This window comes from Scylla paramamosain, unplaced genomic scaffold, assembly GCF_035594125.1.
Source record: "Scylla paramamosain isolate STU-SP2022 unplaced genomic scaffold, ASM3559412v1 Contig39, whole genome shotgun sequence".
NCBI classification, from domain to species: Eukaryota; Metazoa; Arthropoda; class Malacostraca; order Decapoda; family Portunidae; genus Scylla; species Scylla paramamosain.
Genome location: NW_026973704.1, coordinates 22,501 through 39,440, shown reverse-complemented (window position 1 = coordinate 39,440; position 16,940 = coordinate 22,501). Strand labels below are relative to the sequence as shown.

At 44.6% G+C, this 16,940-nt stretch overlaps 1 protein-coding gene across 6 annotated transcripts in view; it reads left to right on the top strand.

The window, feature by feature from the left end:
• The first annotated feature begins 642 nt into the window (after positions 1-642).
• Positions 643-16,940, top strand: part of LOC135097982 (uncharacterized) — a 32,258-nt gene continuing 15,960 nt past the window's right edge. For 3 of the 6 annotated variants that reach the window (XR_010266404.1, XM_064000149.1, XM_064000151.1), the window contains exon 1: positions 643-1,501. Coding sequence is in view for 5 of the 6 variants with exons in the window: in XM_064000149.1 (XP_063856219.1) it covers positions 989-1,501 (513 nt within the window). In the remaining variant the exon portion in view is untranslated. Of the gene's footprint in view, positions 1,502-3,255; positions 3,343-7,974; positions 8,201-16,940 lie in introns of those variants that run through there. The other 3 variants (XM_064000148.1, XM_064000147.1, XM_064000152.1) reach the window with 3 other exon arrangements.

Sequence of the window (16,940 nt, the reverse complement as noted above, 5' to 3'; positions counted from 1 at the left end):
GGGAGGAAGGGTGCAGGCGGAAGGGGGCGTAAGAGGAGCAAGGGGAGGGGACTTGTGTCTGCGCATGGGAGTGAGGGGGGCGGGACCTTCCTCTTAACCCCCACTTTGGTAGCGCTTGCCATATCGCCCTTGCCTTTCTCCCTTCATTCCCCGAGTATAATTTCCACTGGTCGGGGACAACAACCCCTTCGTGGAGGCCTAGCGGGGAGGGATGTGGGTCAAGCGGGTAATGGCAAGGGAAAAGAGAGGGAAAAGTTTTACGCGCGCAAAAGATTCGAGTGATTGAACTTGTATGATGTATTAATCGTTTTCTTTGTTTCATTCATTCATTCTTTAAATTTCACTCATAGTAATTATAATTTTGTCAACGTAATTAATGGATGGTATTTATTGTTAACTGAAGAAATGTATTGATAATGGTTTTAGCTCTTTCCAGTACGATTTGTCATATCCGTGATGTAAGAAAGGATCTATGTGCCTTGTGATGGCGAGTTAAGGCTGTACTTCTGTTACTGATGTAGCCTCTTCCTAAACAATAAGGTAATAAACACATGTACGGCGCTTGTTGGCATCTCAAGGCGCCGGGTTCCCTCCCATCGCCGTCCCGCTCCCCTGCCCCACTCCCCAGTCTGCTTCAAGCGTTCGTGTCGGTTTGGTTACGTCGCTCATGCTCGCGCGGGGGTCTTTCCATGCGTTCACGATCATACTTCGTTTATGATAAAACTTTCAACTAACTAGTTAAGTTTTTTCGACTCCTAGACGTCCAGAAGCCTTAGGTGGTGGTAAGTTATGTCATGTAGGGAGTGACATGAGCTGTGAAGTTGAATGTAGCTGTCATGTGATTGTGGAGCGTGTGCCGCTGTGAAGAGTTTGACCCAGTGTGGCTTGGGCTCCCAGGTGCAGTGCGTGTAGACTCCACCTCCCTTGGCTAATTCCTCAGGGCAGTGTGCAAGGGACCTCCAAACAAGTATTGTGTACACGATGGTGAATGTCGAGTGAGTTACCAAATCTGTGGATTCGTGAGAATACTCTGTCCCTGCCGCGAGCCAAGAGAGCTATGAGGCGAGTCGGAGAGTCTCCGGTGAGGGTGTTGGAGACCAACATTGACCTCCCATTGTCGGTGAACGGGGACTTGAATAAGGGCCCCAATGGGAACAATCGCGGGGCCGTGCATGATCACCACCATCACCACCACGACCATGAAGCTGAAGCCGCTGCTCCCACCGACACAGTGCTTGCCCACCACCACCACGTCAAATATCCGCTGCCCAACGATGACGACGACGACGACGATATCAAGGGCAAACCGGGCAAGCTACAGAAGATGGCACACCGGCATGGCCTGACAAAGAAGGGGCTGCTGCTCCTGTTGCTGGTTGGCTTTTTGTGCGTGGTGCAGCTTGTGGCTCTGCTGGTGATGACTGTCCTCTGGCCCAAAGACCTCGAGCAACTCAAGACGGAGGTGTGCCTTACTCCGGACTGTCTGCGTGCTTCTGCTCAGGTACAGTGCTCGCCTCATGGTTACCTGTATCTGTTCACGTTGGTGCCATGTGTACATATTAAGTTCATGGGAATGGAATGAAGTTTCTCTTAAAACATTCTAAGTGAATTCCTAAAATAAGGGTTGGTTGTTGTTGAAGATGCAATCAATATTTTTAAAGTTACAGTTCATTAGCGTAATATTAGTGGACGAAACCGTAGTTGTGGCGCACTCAAATATTGAGTATGTTTTGAATAGTAAAATCGATCCTATGCTTTTGAAATGAAGGGGAAAGGGAGGAGACACAGCATCAGCAATGTGTTTTGACCTACATAGTTCAGCAGGCCGCCGCAGGGGTGTAGCGGAAAGTCATCCGATAGCAGCAGGCATGAGAGTCGAAAAGTAGAGCAGTGCAATGCCACTTACTTAATTAGGTTACATTGTTTTTAGAGTTTGGGTGCAGCTTGCGAACAATGCAGGTTATGTGTGGAGAAAGGAGCACCTTGCCATTTAGGACAATGGCCGGTTGCCTTGTGTCCGGTGGTGGCGGCGAGGCCCGGGGCGGCGTGACCTGCGCGGGTTGCAAGTCTCCTGTTGTTTTCGCACTTTTTTTTATATTTTCAAATTTATTTATTTATTTACTTATATTTTTTTCATCCGCAGGAAAAAAAAAGATTGTTGTCAGGCCCCATGATTAACTTGTCATCGTGACGGTAGGCATTTTAATAGTCCGAGCAACTAATAAATTAACACGAAAACCATAAAAAAGAGTGAGAAAAAAAAAGTTGGTGGTGGAGGATGAATGTTGCCATAAATTTGCCAGCGTTGGAATAAAATGTTTCCAGCCCCCCTGACTATATACTCTTCTCTGTAATGTATAATTTATAACAAGCTGTGAACATGAAATTTCACCCTCTGCATTAATGATTTAGCATGTGTGATGATTTCATTTGAGAAGGAAATAACTCAGGTTACAATCATTGCAGTCATTACATGTAGAGATAAACCTGTGTCTGTTGGGACAAGGGAGGACTGAAGCCACTAGAGTTATTCAAGCGAAGAGAGGTACAGTACTTGAATCAAAATGTTTATTGCGCATTTAAATAAATGGGCGACAGGGAGAAGTACGTAATAGAAGTGCATGATTACATAATAAGAAGTTGATGTAAGAAAGAAGAAACCTGTAGGGAGCATTAGTGTCAGTCCTACCCTCTCGCCACTCACTTGGTGTTAAGTTCGTAATTTTAGGTTTGCGTTGTTACTTCATGCGTGAATTGAATCGTGGACAGGGCGGCTTTCATAGATACCATGTTAACTTAGCTTCTAGACGGAGTTCGCGGTGCTTGATTTAGTTTATGCGAATGAATAATTTTTAATTCATTTTTCTTATCTCCAGTCGTTTTTATCCCTTCATCTTTTGAACGATTATTTTTGAAGCACCAGACCCACCGCCCGCCCCTTCGCCCACTCCACCAAATGGCGCAGCGCAGACGTGATTCGTAAACATTATGGCATCCTTACCGACCTCTCCATCGGGTCGAGGGGCATCATCATTAATTAATAGCAAAGCGTCCTCGTTATCGTCAGCCACACCGTTGATCTCAGTCCAATTTTGTCCCCCTTCACAACCCTCCCCTTCCCCCCCCAAGCTGCGACTCCCCTCCCCTTTCCTTCCCAGCACCTTTCCTCTCCCTTCCCTTCCGCCACGACTCTTCCACACCGCCACGGCAGGAACGTCTAGGCGCGTCAGTGGGTCTCTGGTTCACTCTTTTCAGCCATGATTACTGTTTGCTCGAGGCTGATTACCGCCGCCCCCACCCGCACTCCGCAGCCCGCCACTGACTGCTCTCAGATGAAGTGAACATGACTCGCTGTGTGCTGTGTCTTTTGAGGCTGAACGCGTGCTTTTACACGGCAAGTGAGCATTAATTTTTAAAGTTGGGGTGTGCGAGCGGATGTCAGTTCAGTCAGAGGAGGCTTGCATGTGATGATAAAGAAAGGCCTTCCGTGTGGCAACAGTGGTGTTTATAGAGTTGACGAGCATACACAGCAGCGAAGCAGTGGTCTAGAACAACCAGGCAGGTCTCCGTGACACACAGACCAACACTTTCCGGCTGTATGATGTTATGTAATAAGATTCTCGAACGGAATGGCAAATGATCATGAATATTATGCTTGACGTGCTCAATATTATTTCTCCCAGCGCCGCCATGTCTTGCAGCGTGTCGGTCCTCAGAGCACGGATGGATGTTAATTTAAGAGTAATGACTTGTGCCCCTGTACACATGCCGAGAACTCATTAGTCCAAGTAAACTTGTCGCATATGTCGGTACCTAAATCATCGTCAACAAGCCTGACATGTTTGCATTTCACATTGACTGTCAGCGCTGATCTTGTAAAGAGACCTGGCAGTCAGCTGCCGACACATCTGCAAGAGCGAGTGACGCCAAGGTTCCCTTCGCTGAAGAGGCAGAAGGCGCTTCTCCCTTTGGTTGACTGGCGCAGCATCAGCGAAGGGTCGTGATGAAAGACATCTGGGTAGGCCGGCATGGAGCCGAGGTTACCGTTCTTGTAATAATTATATACATGATCTTGTGCCCCACTTAATTAGCTTGCACGCAATAAAAAATCTCGTGATAAAAAAGAAAAGACAAGAAAGCTGTCCTTGACATTATTTTTTGTTTTTGCTGTGAGTGGTACGGACGCATTGTTACTGGTATCGTGAGGAGAGTGGCGCAGCACGAGCCCAGAATACATTTCGGCGGCAGCAAATACTGGCAGACTCACGCCGCGGCTGTCGGAATAATGAATGGTAGAATGGCTAGTCGATTCCCGAGGGAGTTGAGGCAGGTGGGGACGAGTTTTTCACGCCAGACGGAGAAGTGGCTGGGCAGGAAGAGGCGGGAGGAGGAGGCTGAGGGGGATAGGTGATGGGCTGCCGATTGTAAAACCCCTCTGGGAAAACTCAGAGAAATGCAAATATTTAGGCTGATTTATGGAATCATTTTGAGAGTACGAACCAGAATTGGCCGGCCTGAAAATGCCGATAGGAAGGGAGGGAAAGAAATACCTGCCTACATTAACATGTCGAAGGAAACTGGTGATGGTGATAGTGGAGGTGGTGGAGTAAGTAGTGGTGGTGATGGTGGCTGCGGGGGTGGTTGGGAGGGAGGATGGTCGTGTGAGGAGTGTTGGCGGACGCGGCTCGCAGCATGGCTTCATCAATCAGCTGTTCAGTAAGGCGTCACTCGGCCCGGAGCTGCATCTGGGAGGAGCTTGTGGGTGACAGGACAGAGAAAGAGAGAGAGAGAGAGAGAGAGAGAGAGAGAGAGAGAGAGAGAGAGAGAGAGAGAGAGAGAGAGAGAGTCCTTAATGTTCTACATATCACATAACAGAATAATTGTAACTTCCAAACTTCCACGCAATGCCAGTATGTAAGGGTACCCATTAAAGCTTTCATTTTCTCACATGATGAACGCGCGAGGGATTGCACATTAGTGAATTGAAGTATAATGGTTTGCACCGTTATAAGCTCCAGCATCGTGTTTAACGCCCGTGCCATTATAAAATCTGGACACTTAAGAGATTGATATTTGATACCAATTTGGTGAAAGTGTAAATGTAGATTAAAGTTACTCTGATACTTTTAAATCCATAGATTATGTATCAGTCAGACATTATAAAGTAAATGAAGTGTCTCAATTTAGCAGTGCACACCTGCTTATGCGGGTCGTGTGAGTGTTAAATTCCCTTTGTGCACGCAGTAAACCGGTTCTGAACTCCATTTGCTTGATCTGAGTCATCTCGTGCAGCAGTGCTTGGGAGGGAGGAAGGGAGGGACAGAGGGGGGGCGGGAGGATCGCCAGGGCCTTGACTCCATCCCCTTTTTCCTCTCCTTTGACTCATGCCATTTCCACGCCACTCCGTTTTCTAATATGGCAACACGGCACACGATATCCTCCTCTGCAGCGTTATCTTTTTTTACACTTTGTTGATAATGTCTGGTAGGGGGACGTGAGGGGGTGTGCTATTAATCATACAACAGCAGTGATCTTGTCTGGCCGTCCTGCTGGAAAAAAAAAAATGAAATGTAAACGTCTTGCTTGATTAAGTTTGTGTTTACTGCGCAGCGTCTTCGCGACCGCCATGTGCCCAGCTGCCTGGTAAACGGTTTTCTTCACTTGTCGTGGCATTACATTACGAAGATATTTTTTTCTTTTTACGTTGCGAAAGATTATTGTTGTTGTTGTTGTTGTTGTTGTTGTTGTTGTTGTTGTTGTTGTTGTTGTTGTTGTTGTTGTGTTACATCTAACCTACTACTACTACTACTACTACTACCAACAATGATTATTATGATCCTTATATTTGTAAGTCTTTAGGTTGCACTTTCTGATAAATACGTCGGTAGGAATATTCTCGAAGGGTGTACATTGTGGTACTGTTTGCCATTATTCGCAGTGTTCCTCTTTTACTGAGTTTTCCGTTATTGTCAATTGATTTATTTAGTGATATTTATTCATTAGTTTCATAGCTTATACCTTATTGTTAAGACGCGCAGACGCAGACGTTCTCTCAGATTTGTTACGTGGCAAGCTTTGTGATTCTTAATGGCGCTAGTTCTAAAAGACACGTAATTTCAGATTATTGTCAGTTCCAACCGGCTGATAGCAAGGTGTGATAACAGGCGGTGCTCTTGTCTTTCTGAATGACATGTTTACGTAGCGTTAGGTGAAGTGCACTGTCAGCATTTCTTACACTGCTACTTCCCTTCCTCCTCCCTTGTCTCTTACTTGTGCTTCTTTCCTCATGCTTTCTTCCCCAACTCTTTCGCCACCTCACGATGGTGTGTGTGTGTGTGTGTGTGTGTGTGTGTATGTGTGTGTGTGTGTGTGTGTGTGTGTGTGTGTGTGTGTGTTCTTGAACAGCCTGCATGTTTGTTCATTAGTTTCTTTTAAATGTAGTTTCATGCTTGTTATCTTTTTTTTTTCTTCGCCGCTATCACCACCACCACCACTCTCTCTCTCTCTCTCTCTCTCTCTCTCTCTCTCTCTCTCTCTCTCTCTCTCTCTCTCTCTCTCTCTCTCTCTCTCTCTCTCTCATAATTTAAAAGTTTCCCCCAACACACACAATTGGATCTCAGAGTGCATCTTTAATTATCGAACCGTCAGATAATATGTTCCTGGAGACTGAATAATTAACCTCTTGCCATGCTGAAGAACACAGAACCAGTAGAACAGCATATGCACTGAATCCACATATCAGCGTTCAATAGTTTTACGAAGGACTTGGATACCTTTAGCTTGTGACCTTCCCTTCACTTCTATCTTCGGCAGGAGAATAGATGAACGCGTTTAGTTTTGTTTGCTAGAGAATAGTGGATTTCTTAACCTTTTTTTTTTTATTTATTTATTTTTTGTTTTTAGTTATGGCAGTGGTGTTGGAGGGATAGATGAAGGGAGGCTGGAACGAGACACGAATGAAGGTGGAAGTATTAAGTGGCAGATGAGGGTGAAACTGAGAAAACAGGGACGAGATAGGAAGGGAGATAATGGAAATTTTAGGTGGCAGGTGAAGAAAAGAGACTCGGAAAGGAGAGGCGAGATAGTGGAGGGCAGTAGTAGTAGTAGTAGTAGTAGTAGTAGTAGATGGCAGGTAAGAGAAAAGAGTCTGAGAAGTAGAGGAATACATAGTTGATGATAAATGAGGGAGAGACTGGAAAAGGTAGTAGTAGGTGGCAGAAAAAAAAAAAAAAAAAGGAAAAGGGAAACCGTTAAAGGAAGGACGATATAGAAGGAGTAATGGAAGTAGCCGCTGCGGGGAGGGGAGGTATGGAGTAGGGGGGGGTGAGATTTTAGGGGTAATGGGGGGGCGGTAGAGGGGAAGGGAGGAGCTGTCGGGAAGGCTGCCAGATGTGCGAACGTGACTGGAGTGCCCACTGTTAGGGAGCCACCGATACGGACGCTAATGGTGGGAATATATTTGTGGGAACTCACTCGGTTTTACTCGATTTTTGTGCAGGCAATTTTTTTTTTTTTTTTTTTTTGTGGGGGAGGGGGTGGGGAGGGGTGTTTTTTTGGGGGGATTGGATGGGAGGAGGGGGGAGTTTTTTTTTTGTGGGTGTTGTGACTTCAATATTCGTCGTCGGAACTTCATCAGGTTTTGCATTTGTCCAGAGAGAGAGAGAGAGAGAGAGAGAGAGAGAGAGAGAGAGAGAGAGAGAGAGAGAGAGAGAGAGAGAGAGAGAGAGACACTCGGGCTAAGAGAGAGAGAGAGAGAGAGAGAGAGAGAGAGACTCGGGCTACTAATAACTGATGGCAAGATTTCGTCGTTTTTCTCTCATTTGATGAAAGAATAATTAATTAGTGACGCCTGTGATTTTTCTGTATTGATATTTTTCCCCTCCTCACTCTTTGTTTTCCCGCTTTATTTTTCCGTCCAGTCAGGAACAAATAATGGGACCCTTGTATTTTTTCCCTTCCTTAATTTCCTTGCAGCCGGTCACCACAGGAGGACAGCAGTTCACCCCAGCTGGCCGAGACAAAACTATTCCGGGGCGTAATTGGCTGAGGAAGGTGGCAACTTTGGGGACTTCGATGCTAGTAACGGCTATTAGTGGTTGGGTACAGTACAGTAGCAATGGGAGGAGGGGAAAGAGAGGGAGAAAGAACAGGAGGGGGAGGAGAAAGTGGATTGAATGAGAGGTAGGAGGGGGAATAGAATGGAAAGCAGGAGAAGAAAGAGAAGGGAGGTAGACTAGGGAAAGAAGAGAAAGTGGAGGCAGAGAATGGAAAGCAGAAAGGGGAATAGGATATGAAGAAGAGGTAGACAAAGGGGAATCAGAAGGTGGAGGAAGTGGAGGGATAGGATGGGACACAGGAACTGGATGGGATGAAAGAGGAGAAAGAGAAGATAAAGAGGAGGGACAAGGAAAGGAGGAGGAGCAGTAGAAGGAGGAGGAAGTGGAGTAATAGAATTGAAAACAGGAGGAATAGGATGGAAAGTAGGAGGAGGAAGAAGAAGAGAAGGGAAGGAGAGGGAGGAATAGGAAGAGAAGGAAGAGTAGGAAGAGAAAGAGAAGGAAGAAGCTACGCGGATTAAGACAGTGGTAAAGAACAAAACTATTTAATTTCTCTCCTTTTTAGTAAACACACATCCCAAATAAATATATCTACTATTGCGACATAAAGAAAAACACACTTTCTACGTCCCGCACTCATAAAATCTAACATAAATAAATGAATAAACACAGAAAACCGAGTAATATAACGCTGAGGTAGAGGAGCGAAGAGGAGGTGGAGCTTACAGTGTTGCCACGTCGCCTCACAAGTGGTGTAGTAACAACTGGGAGGGGAAGCAGGCAACGTGTTTCTCGAGAGGTGGACGTCTTTAGTTTTTTGTTTTTCCCCCAGTTGTGATACTTAAGGTCCTGGAGGGCTGGAGGGAAAGAGAGCATGGTCACTACTGTCTCTTTATCTCCTGTGATCCTCTCTTGCCCTCCAGAATGTCGTGGCCCGGTGCTGTCTGTCCTTTTGTTTCTTTTTATTCTTGTTTTCTTGTTATTTTTTATCCTGTGGCGATTATTTTCTGTGTAGTCTTCATATCACAGCTGCTACTTTTGTTCTGGGTCTTGTTTCTTCTGTTATTGTTTCTCTTTTTTTATGATATACTCTTATTTTGCTTTATTAAACTTTTTTTTCGGGGAAACTTGATAAGGAACTCTCTCTCTCTCTCTCTCTCTCTCTCTCTCTCTCTCTCTCTCTCTCTCTCTCTCTCTCTCTCTCTCTCTCTCTCTCTCTCTCTCTCTCTCTCTCTCTCTCTCTCTCTCTCTCTCTCTCTCTCTCTCTCTCTCTCTCTCTCTCTCTCTCTCTCAGCCGCCACCCACACAGCACGGCGCCATTCAACAAGACCGCGGATCTTCAAACACTTGTAAACAAACCTTCTTAGCTCAACGCATTTTCTCCTCTTTTCACCTCGCCTCGCGCACCCCTTCACCCCAAGCCAAGCATACTCCTACTTTCACCCCTCTCACCCCGCTCACCCCGCTCACACTCCCCTCACACAAGCACCACAATATGCAGCTCCAAAAAGTTGCATCTTTGTTTTGTTTTTTTAAGGAAAATTTTTAGTCATATTTTTTTTCCATAGCTTTTCTGTCCCCTTGGCGTCTGGCCATCCCTAGGTTATCGTTTTCTTGAGAGAGAGAGAGAGAGAGAGAGAGAGAGAGAGAGAGAGAGAGAGAGAGAGAGAGAGAGAGAGAGAGAGAGAGAGAGCAAACAATTTAAATTAGGTAGATAGGAGAATATGTGTGTGTGTGTGTGTGTGTGTGTGTGTGTGTGTGTGTGTATCTTTGTGTATGTGTGAGTGCTAGTAAGAAAGAACTAATAAAAGAAACAACGAAAGGAAGAAAGGAAAGAAAGGGAGAAAAAGAAAAGGCTTCATGCAATACTAAACGCGCTTCATGACAGCAAAGTAAGAACAAAAGACAAAAAAAAAAAAGGAAGGAGATTCACACTATAAAAAAAAGCATCGTTATTTTCCATCGCGTCTACACCTGCTTATTATGAAAAAAAGTGTATAATCTTCAGAACTTTAAATATTTACTCTTCCCATATCATACCTTACCTCTCTCCCTCATCACTTGGCCCAGACTTTTCCTCAGCCCTCGTTTCCTTCCTTCTCTTTCGTTCCCTCTTCTTTTCCCTTCTTTCATCTACTCAAGTACGTAGCCCTGTGAAGTGCGGGAGAGAAGCTGAGTGAAGGAAGCCGTGCGTTAGAGAATATTAGGGTAGACTATAAGAGAAGCAGATATGTAAAGACGAATTGAAAGAAGGAGGATTGATAATGAAGAAATATGCTTATGAAGAGATGCAAGAAAAAAAAAACGAATTTGAAGTGTGTATCCACGCTTTTTCTCTCTCTCTCTCTCTCTCTCTCTCTCTCTCCTCTCTCTCTCTCTCTCTCTCTCTCTCTCTCTCTCTCTCTCTCTCTCTCTCTCTCTCTCAATGACAGATTTACTTGCGGTCACAATATTCCCCCTGTGTTAATGAGTTTTGTAATCCTAATAGCTTTGTCATATTTTGAAGCCTGTGTCATCGGAGCGTGGAGGGGCAGAGGGTGTGCTGAGAGAGAGAGAGAGAGAGAGAGAGAGAGAGAGAGAGAGAGAGAGAGAGAGAGAGAGAGAGAGAGAGAGAGAGAGAGAGGTTTAGGTTTTTGTCGTGTTTGAAATGAATAAAGAGAGGGAAAAAAGTTTGAGTCCCTCTCTGGAAGGTAAAAGAAGGGAAGGGAGAGAGAGAGAGAGAGAGAGAGAGAAGAGAGAGAGAGAGAGAGAGAGAGAGAGAGAGAGAGAGAGAGAGAGAGAGAGAGAGAGAGAGAGAGAGATTTTGGTCAATATATCCTTTACTTACCTACATATTTTTTCACATGTTTGTTTATTTTATTCACCGTTTGTTTACTTTTCTCACCAACCGTGTACTGTTCACGTAAATAACTACAATCTTGTGTGTATGTGTGTGTGTGTGTGTGTGTGTGTGTGTGTGTGTGTGAAACATGGTAAAGGGAAAAGGACTTGCGGCTTCTGAGACGTCGATCCTTCAGAGAAGAGGAAAAAGACGAGGAGGGGGAAGAGGAATACAAAGGAATACAAAGGAATACAAAGGAAAGCCAAACAGCAACAAACCTTTTGGTCCTTGCAAGGCTGTTTGGTAACTACTTCTAACTAGCTACAGTGAAGAGAGACAGGACAGCATAGCAGAAGGCTCCTCCCCACCCACCACTCCCTCCAGCTTGCGCTGGCATGGAAATAGTTGGGAAAAGTACCATGCAGTATGGAAAAACTGACATGGAAATTTTCATAGGAAAGGATGAAAGGAAGTTCTACTATTCAGCCTACGGTGAACTCTATACGCCTATCTGAAAGTTAATACAAGTTATATTAAAACTGTTGAATAAGAGTTTAAATAGTGAATTTAGTAATTATTCGGACAAGAAGAGAGCTTGTTGGGGATTTGCTTTTAAATATTTGTCTATTTTATTTTTGAATGATTCAATAGTACTGCTGTTTACAATTTCGGCAGGAAGTTTATTCCATATATTTACTATACGATTAAAGAAGAAATGTTTGGCCTCGTGGGATTTAAAACGTTTGGGTATAATCTTGAATCCATTATTTCTTGTTAGGTTAGAATGATCAATGGTAAAATAATTATGTGCATCAATGTTACTATATTCCTTTGAAAATTTTGAACACTTCAATTAGGTCTCCTCTTATCCTGCGCTTTGTTAAACTAAATAGGTTTAGTTCTTCCAGTCGTTCCTCATACGGCTTATTGCGCAATCTTGGAATCATCTTTGTGACTCTGCGCTGTATCTTTTCTAGTTTTTCAATGTCTTTTTTGTAGTATGGTGACCAGAACTGTACACAGTATTCTAGATGAGGGCGCACCAGTGAGTTATATAAGGCAAGTATAACCTTTTCTGATTTAAATTCAAAGGTTCTTCCAATGAACCCTACTAATTTATTTGCCGTCTTTACTGTTTCTGTGCAGTGTTGACTCGGCTTTAGGTCGTTTGACACAACGACACCAAGATCTTTTTCTTTATCAGCACTTGACAGTGGCATGTTATTCATTACATATCTCGCCTGAACATTGTGTCTTCCGATATGTAGAATTTTACACTTTTTTATATTGAATCTCATCTGCCATTTTTCTGCCCAGCTTGTTAGTTTATTGAGGTCACACTGCAGTTCCTGCCATTGTGACACAGACGTAACTCTACTTGTTATTTTGGTGTCGTCTGCAAATTTACTTATTTTGCAGTTTATCCCTTCATCAATATCATTTATGTACATTATGAAGAGTACTGGTCCTAATACAGAGCCTTGAGGAACGCCGCTATTTACCTTATGCCACTCTGACTCTTTTCCATTTATTACAACACGCTGTTTTCTGTCAGAGAGCCAGTCTCTCAGCCATTTCAGGGTGTTTCCGGCAATGCCGTGAGCTTTTACTTTACTGATGAGTCTCTTATGAGGAACAGTGTCGAAAGCTTTCTGGAAATCAAGGTAGATAATATCAACAGCTTTTGTCTCGTCATACGAGTTAAATACTTCATAAAAGAAGTCTAGTAAGTTTGTTAAGCAGGAGCGCTTGGTTCTGAAACCGTGTTGCGAATCCTTTATGATTTTATTTTCTTCTAAATATTTAACAATTTTATCTCTAATTATTGTTTCCATCAGCTTACACACTACTGAAGTGAGACTGATCGGCCTGTAATTGGCTGGGAGAGATTTATTTCCTTTTTTAAAGATTGGCGTGACATTTGCTAGTTTCCATTCGTGGGGAACTTTACCCGCTAGCAAAGTTTTATTGAATAAAATTGTAAGCGGTTTCACGAGCTCATTTCTTGCTTCTTTAAGAAGCCTGGGTGATATCTTGTCTGGCCCGGGTGTTTTGTTTACGTTCATGCTCTTTGTGACTGAGAGGATTTCACTTTCTGTGATGGTGAAGTCTGGCAGCGTGGTGCCTCGTGACTGAGGCGTGGGGGTCGGCAGACTGCCCTGAACATCCTCAGTCGTGAAGACGGTTGAGAAGTACTCGTTCAGGGTATTCGCCATGTCTGTTTCGCTTGTTATTTGTTTACCATTTTCTGTTATTAATGGACCAATCGTTGATGTTACGACCCTTTTTGCTTTTACATAACTGTAAAATTCTTTTGGGTTCGTTTTACATGAGTTCGCGATCTGAGCTTCGACAGATTTTTTGCTGCATTTGATCAGCTTTTTAGTTTTTCTACGTAATCTGTCATGCTCTAGTTTATCATCATTATTTTGTGTTAGTATGTATTTGTGGTACGCATTTTTCTTAGCCAGAAGGCAGCATCTAATTTCATTGTTCCACCATTTCGGTTTGGTGTTTTTTACCTTCCGTCTGTTTCGTTGCGGTACACACAAAAACGTAGTTTCATTTAACTTTTTAGCAAAGACTTCCCATGCGTTGTTTATGTCTGGTGTTTCCAGCAGTTCATTCCAGTCTAGGGATGCAAGCTGCATGCGAAGTCTCTCAAAGTTAGCACGCCGATAGTCTGGCACTTTTTCTTTACTTTCGCTTACTTTAGCTTTGTCAAAATTTATGGTGAAAAGTAAGCTACGATGATCGCTGGAACTCAGTTCTGGTCCAATTTTTAGGTCTTTTACTGACTCTTCACCAGTTGTTAAAACAATATCTAGGATATTGTTACCTCTCGTCGGATGCATGACGTGCTGGTGGAGGGAGCTTTCAAGGATACTCCCGTAGAGATGCTGGCCTGCGTGAGCCGTCAGTGGTTCACCCCACCTCGTGACTGGAAGATTAAAGTCCCCCATAATTATGCAATTATTAACGCAGCAAATGTCCGCGATAAGGTCATAAAGTTTTTCGTCTGTAGCGGGTGACTGGGCTGGAGGGCGATAGACGAGACCTAATGTTATTTTACGAGATTTATTTTCTAACTGGATGAAAGTGACGTCTATATTTAGCAATGGTTGGGATCGGAAGTAAACGAGGATGAAGATTACTTTTTACGTAAAACATAACACCGCCTCCCGCACGGTGAGTTCTCTCGCAGCTAAAAATGGTGTAGCCAGGGAGTGAGTACTCAGCTAAGTAATCCCTGCTTGATGAATTTATCCACGTTTCCGTGACGCCTATGATGTCGTAGTTTTCAAGATAAATAAGAGCTTGCAGCTCATTTAATTTATTCCGTAAACTACGGGCATTGAAGTAACAAGCTCTGATCTTGTCTGAACCTGTGGATGAAATATTTAAGTTAGTGCTTACGACGCTGGTCCTGTTGCTGGCGCGCGCGCGTTAGGAGGAGGAGGAGGAGGAGGAGGAGGAAGGGGGCCCCAGGCAGGACACGACACTACACACACACACACACACATACACACACACACACACACACACACACACACACACACACACACACACACACACACACACACACACACACACAAGAAGAGGGAGAGAGGAATAGAACACACAATAAGAGAGAGAGAGAGAGAGAGAGAGAGAGAGAGAGAGAGAGAGAGAGAGAGAGAGAGAGAGAGAGAGAGAGAGAGACGGTCCACATCACCCAAACTCCAAGTGGTTAAAGGGAAAATAACAGGAAGAAATACCACCACCACCACCACCACCAACACCAACAACACCACCACCACCACCACCACCACCACCACCACCACCACCATCCCTGCTTTCCTTCCTATATTCCTTTCTTCTTCCCCTCCCTCTTCCGGCCCTCGTCCACCTGGCAGTCTGATCCACCTGCCCGCCTGTGTCCAGCTGAACCCTCTCACCTGGCAGTCCCTTCCCCTCTTCCTCTCCCTCTCCTTCTCACTCTTCTCTCACTTTATGCTGTGAATAGAAACCAACTATTGAACTTAAATTTTCGAGCACCAGTACAATTTTCATACTGGTTTACCTTGTTTTGCGTTCCATTTCCTCCTCCTCCTCCTCCTCCTCCTCCTCCTTCCTCCCTCCCTTTCTGCTCACACAAACTTGCCACTGTTTGCCTCATCTCATCTTACTGCATCGCTACCGCTCCTTCCTCTCTCTTCACTCAGTAACCTTGTGTCCTCCTCCTCCTCCTCCTCCTCCTCCTCCTCCTCCTCCTCCTCCTCCTCCTCCTCTTCGACCACGGAACTGACCCGCAAGCATTCCCTTGATTTCATCACATTTCAGTTTATTTATTCATTTATTTATTTATTTTCTCTCTCTCTCTCTCTCTCTCTCTCTCTCTCTCTCTCTCTCTCTCTCTCTCTCTCTCTCTCTCTCTCTCTCTCTCTCTCTCTCTCTCTCTCTCTCTCTCAGCCACCTACATAACATACTTCGTCACATCATATTTTTCGTCGTTGTTTTTCTTTTAATTATTTATCTTACGTGTTTTTTCTTCCAACTTTATACTGTACATATTTCTATAATGATGTTTTCCCCAAGGATTTTAGTATGTATTAATTTTGATAAATTTGATATAAATTTTCCTCATCTTGTTTACCACGAAACTTTTTAATCTCCTCGACATCATTTCTCTTGTCCCTTCTTTCCTCCTCCTCCTCCTCCTCCTCCTCCTCCTCCTCTTCATTACTCTCTCTCTCTCTCTCTCTCTCTCTCTCTCTCTCTCTCTCTCTCTCTCTCTCTCTCTCTCTCTCTCTCTCTCTCTCTCTCTCTCACGTAATGCTATATCCAGCAGGTGTTTTGTTACCTGTGACTTAAAATATCAGGTGGGCGTTTCTCAGGATGTTTGTTGCTCTGTTTACCTGCAGTGTTTAGGATGCTGTGGGGAAGGAAGAGGAGGAGGAGGAGGAGGAGGAGGAGGAGGAGGAGGAGGAGGTGGTCTAAAGGAGTGGGCGTCCTTGTGACATGAAGTGACTTAGTTTAAAGTAAAATAAGTCAGTGATGGATGGACTCCGTGATGAATGGAGGAGAAAGCGAAAATATGAAAATAGTTTTGAGAGAGAGAGAGAGAGAGAGAGAGAGAGAGAGAGAGAGAGAGAGAGAGAGAGAGAGAGAGAGACTACTCATAATTATTTCCTTTTCATCATTCTCCACGTTCGTCTTTGTTCTTTGTTTGCAATAACCTCATTTTTTCTCCTCATCCTCTCGTTCATGCTTACACCTCTCCTCCTCCTCCTCCTCCTCCTCCTCCTCCTCCTCCTCCTCCCCCCCAAGTGTAAGCTATACCAGGGGCAGGAGGTCTCGTGGTGGAAGGTTCAGGTGACTTACCTCTCAAGTTACCTCTTCCTCTCCCATCCACTCTCCCTTCCCTCTCTCGCCTGCACCCATTGAGATCTCAATGCCTGCACCCCTCGACACTCACCTTGCCCCCCTCCTCCTCCACCACATAGGCACCACCACCTTTTCTTATCTCCCTCTTCTCCTGTTTCTCTCCTCTCTCATCCCTCTCCCTACACACACACACACACACACACACACACACACACACACACACACACACACACACACACACACACACACACACACACACACACACACACAGTAATGGAAGACATGAGTGTACACGCATTGCCTTCTCTCATTATTATTGGACAAAGTTATACGTACACTTTCTTGCGCACATGTACGTATTACTGAACTTACACGGTATGGCTTGGAGGAGGAGGAGGAGGAGGAGGAGGAGGAGGAGGAGGAGGAGGAAGGGGAGGAGGATGAGGAAGATGAAATTGGTAGGCATGTGTATGAGTGTACGAGAGAGAGAGAGAGAGAGAGAGAGAGAGAGAGAGAGAGAGAGAGAGAGAGAGAGAGAGAGAGAGAGAGAGAGAGAGAGAGAGAGAGCTAAGCAGTAGGCAACCAGTGTAACTATATCAGTACCGCTGTGTCAACTCCAAGAGATAATCAGATTTCTCTCTCTCTCTCTCTCTCTCTCTCTCTCTCTCTCTCTCTCTCTCTCTCTCTCTCTCTCT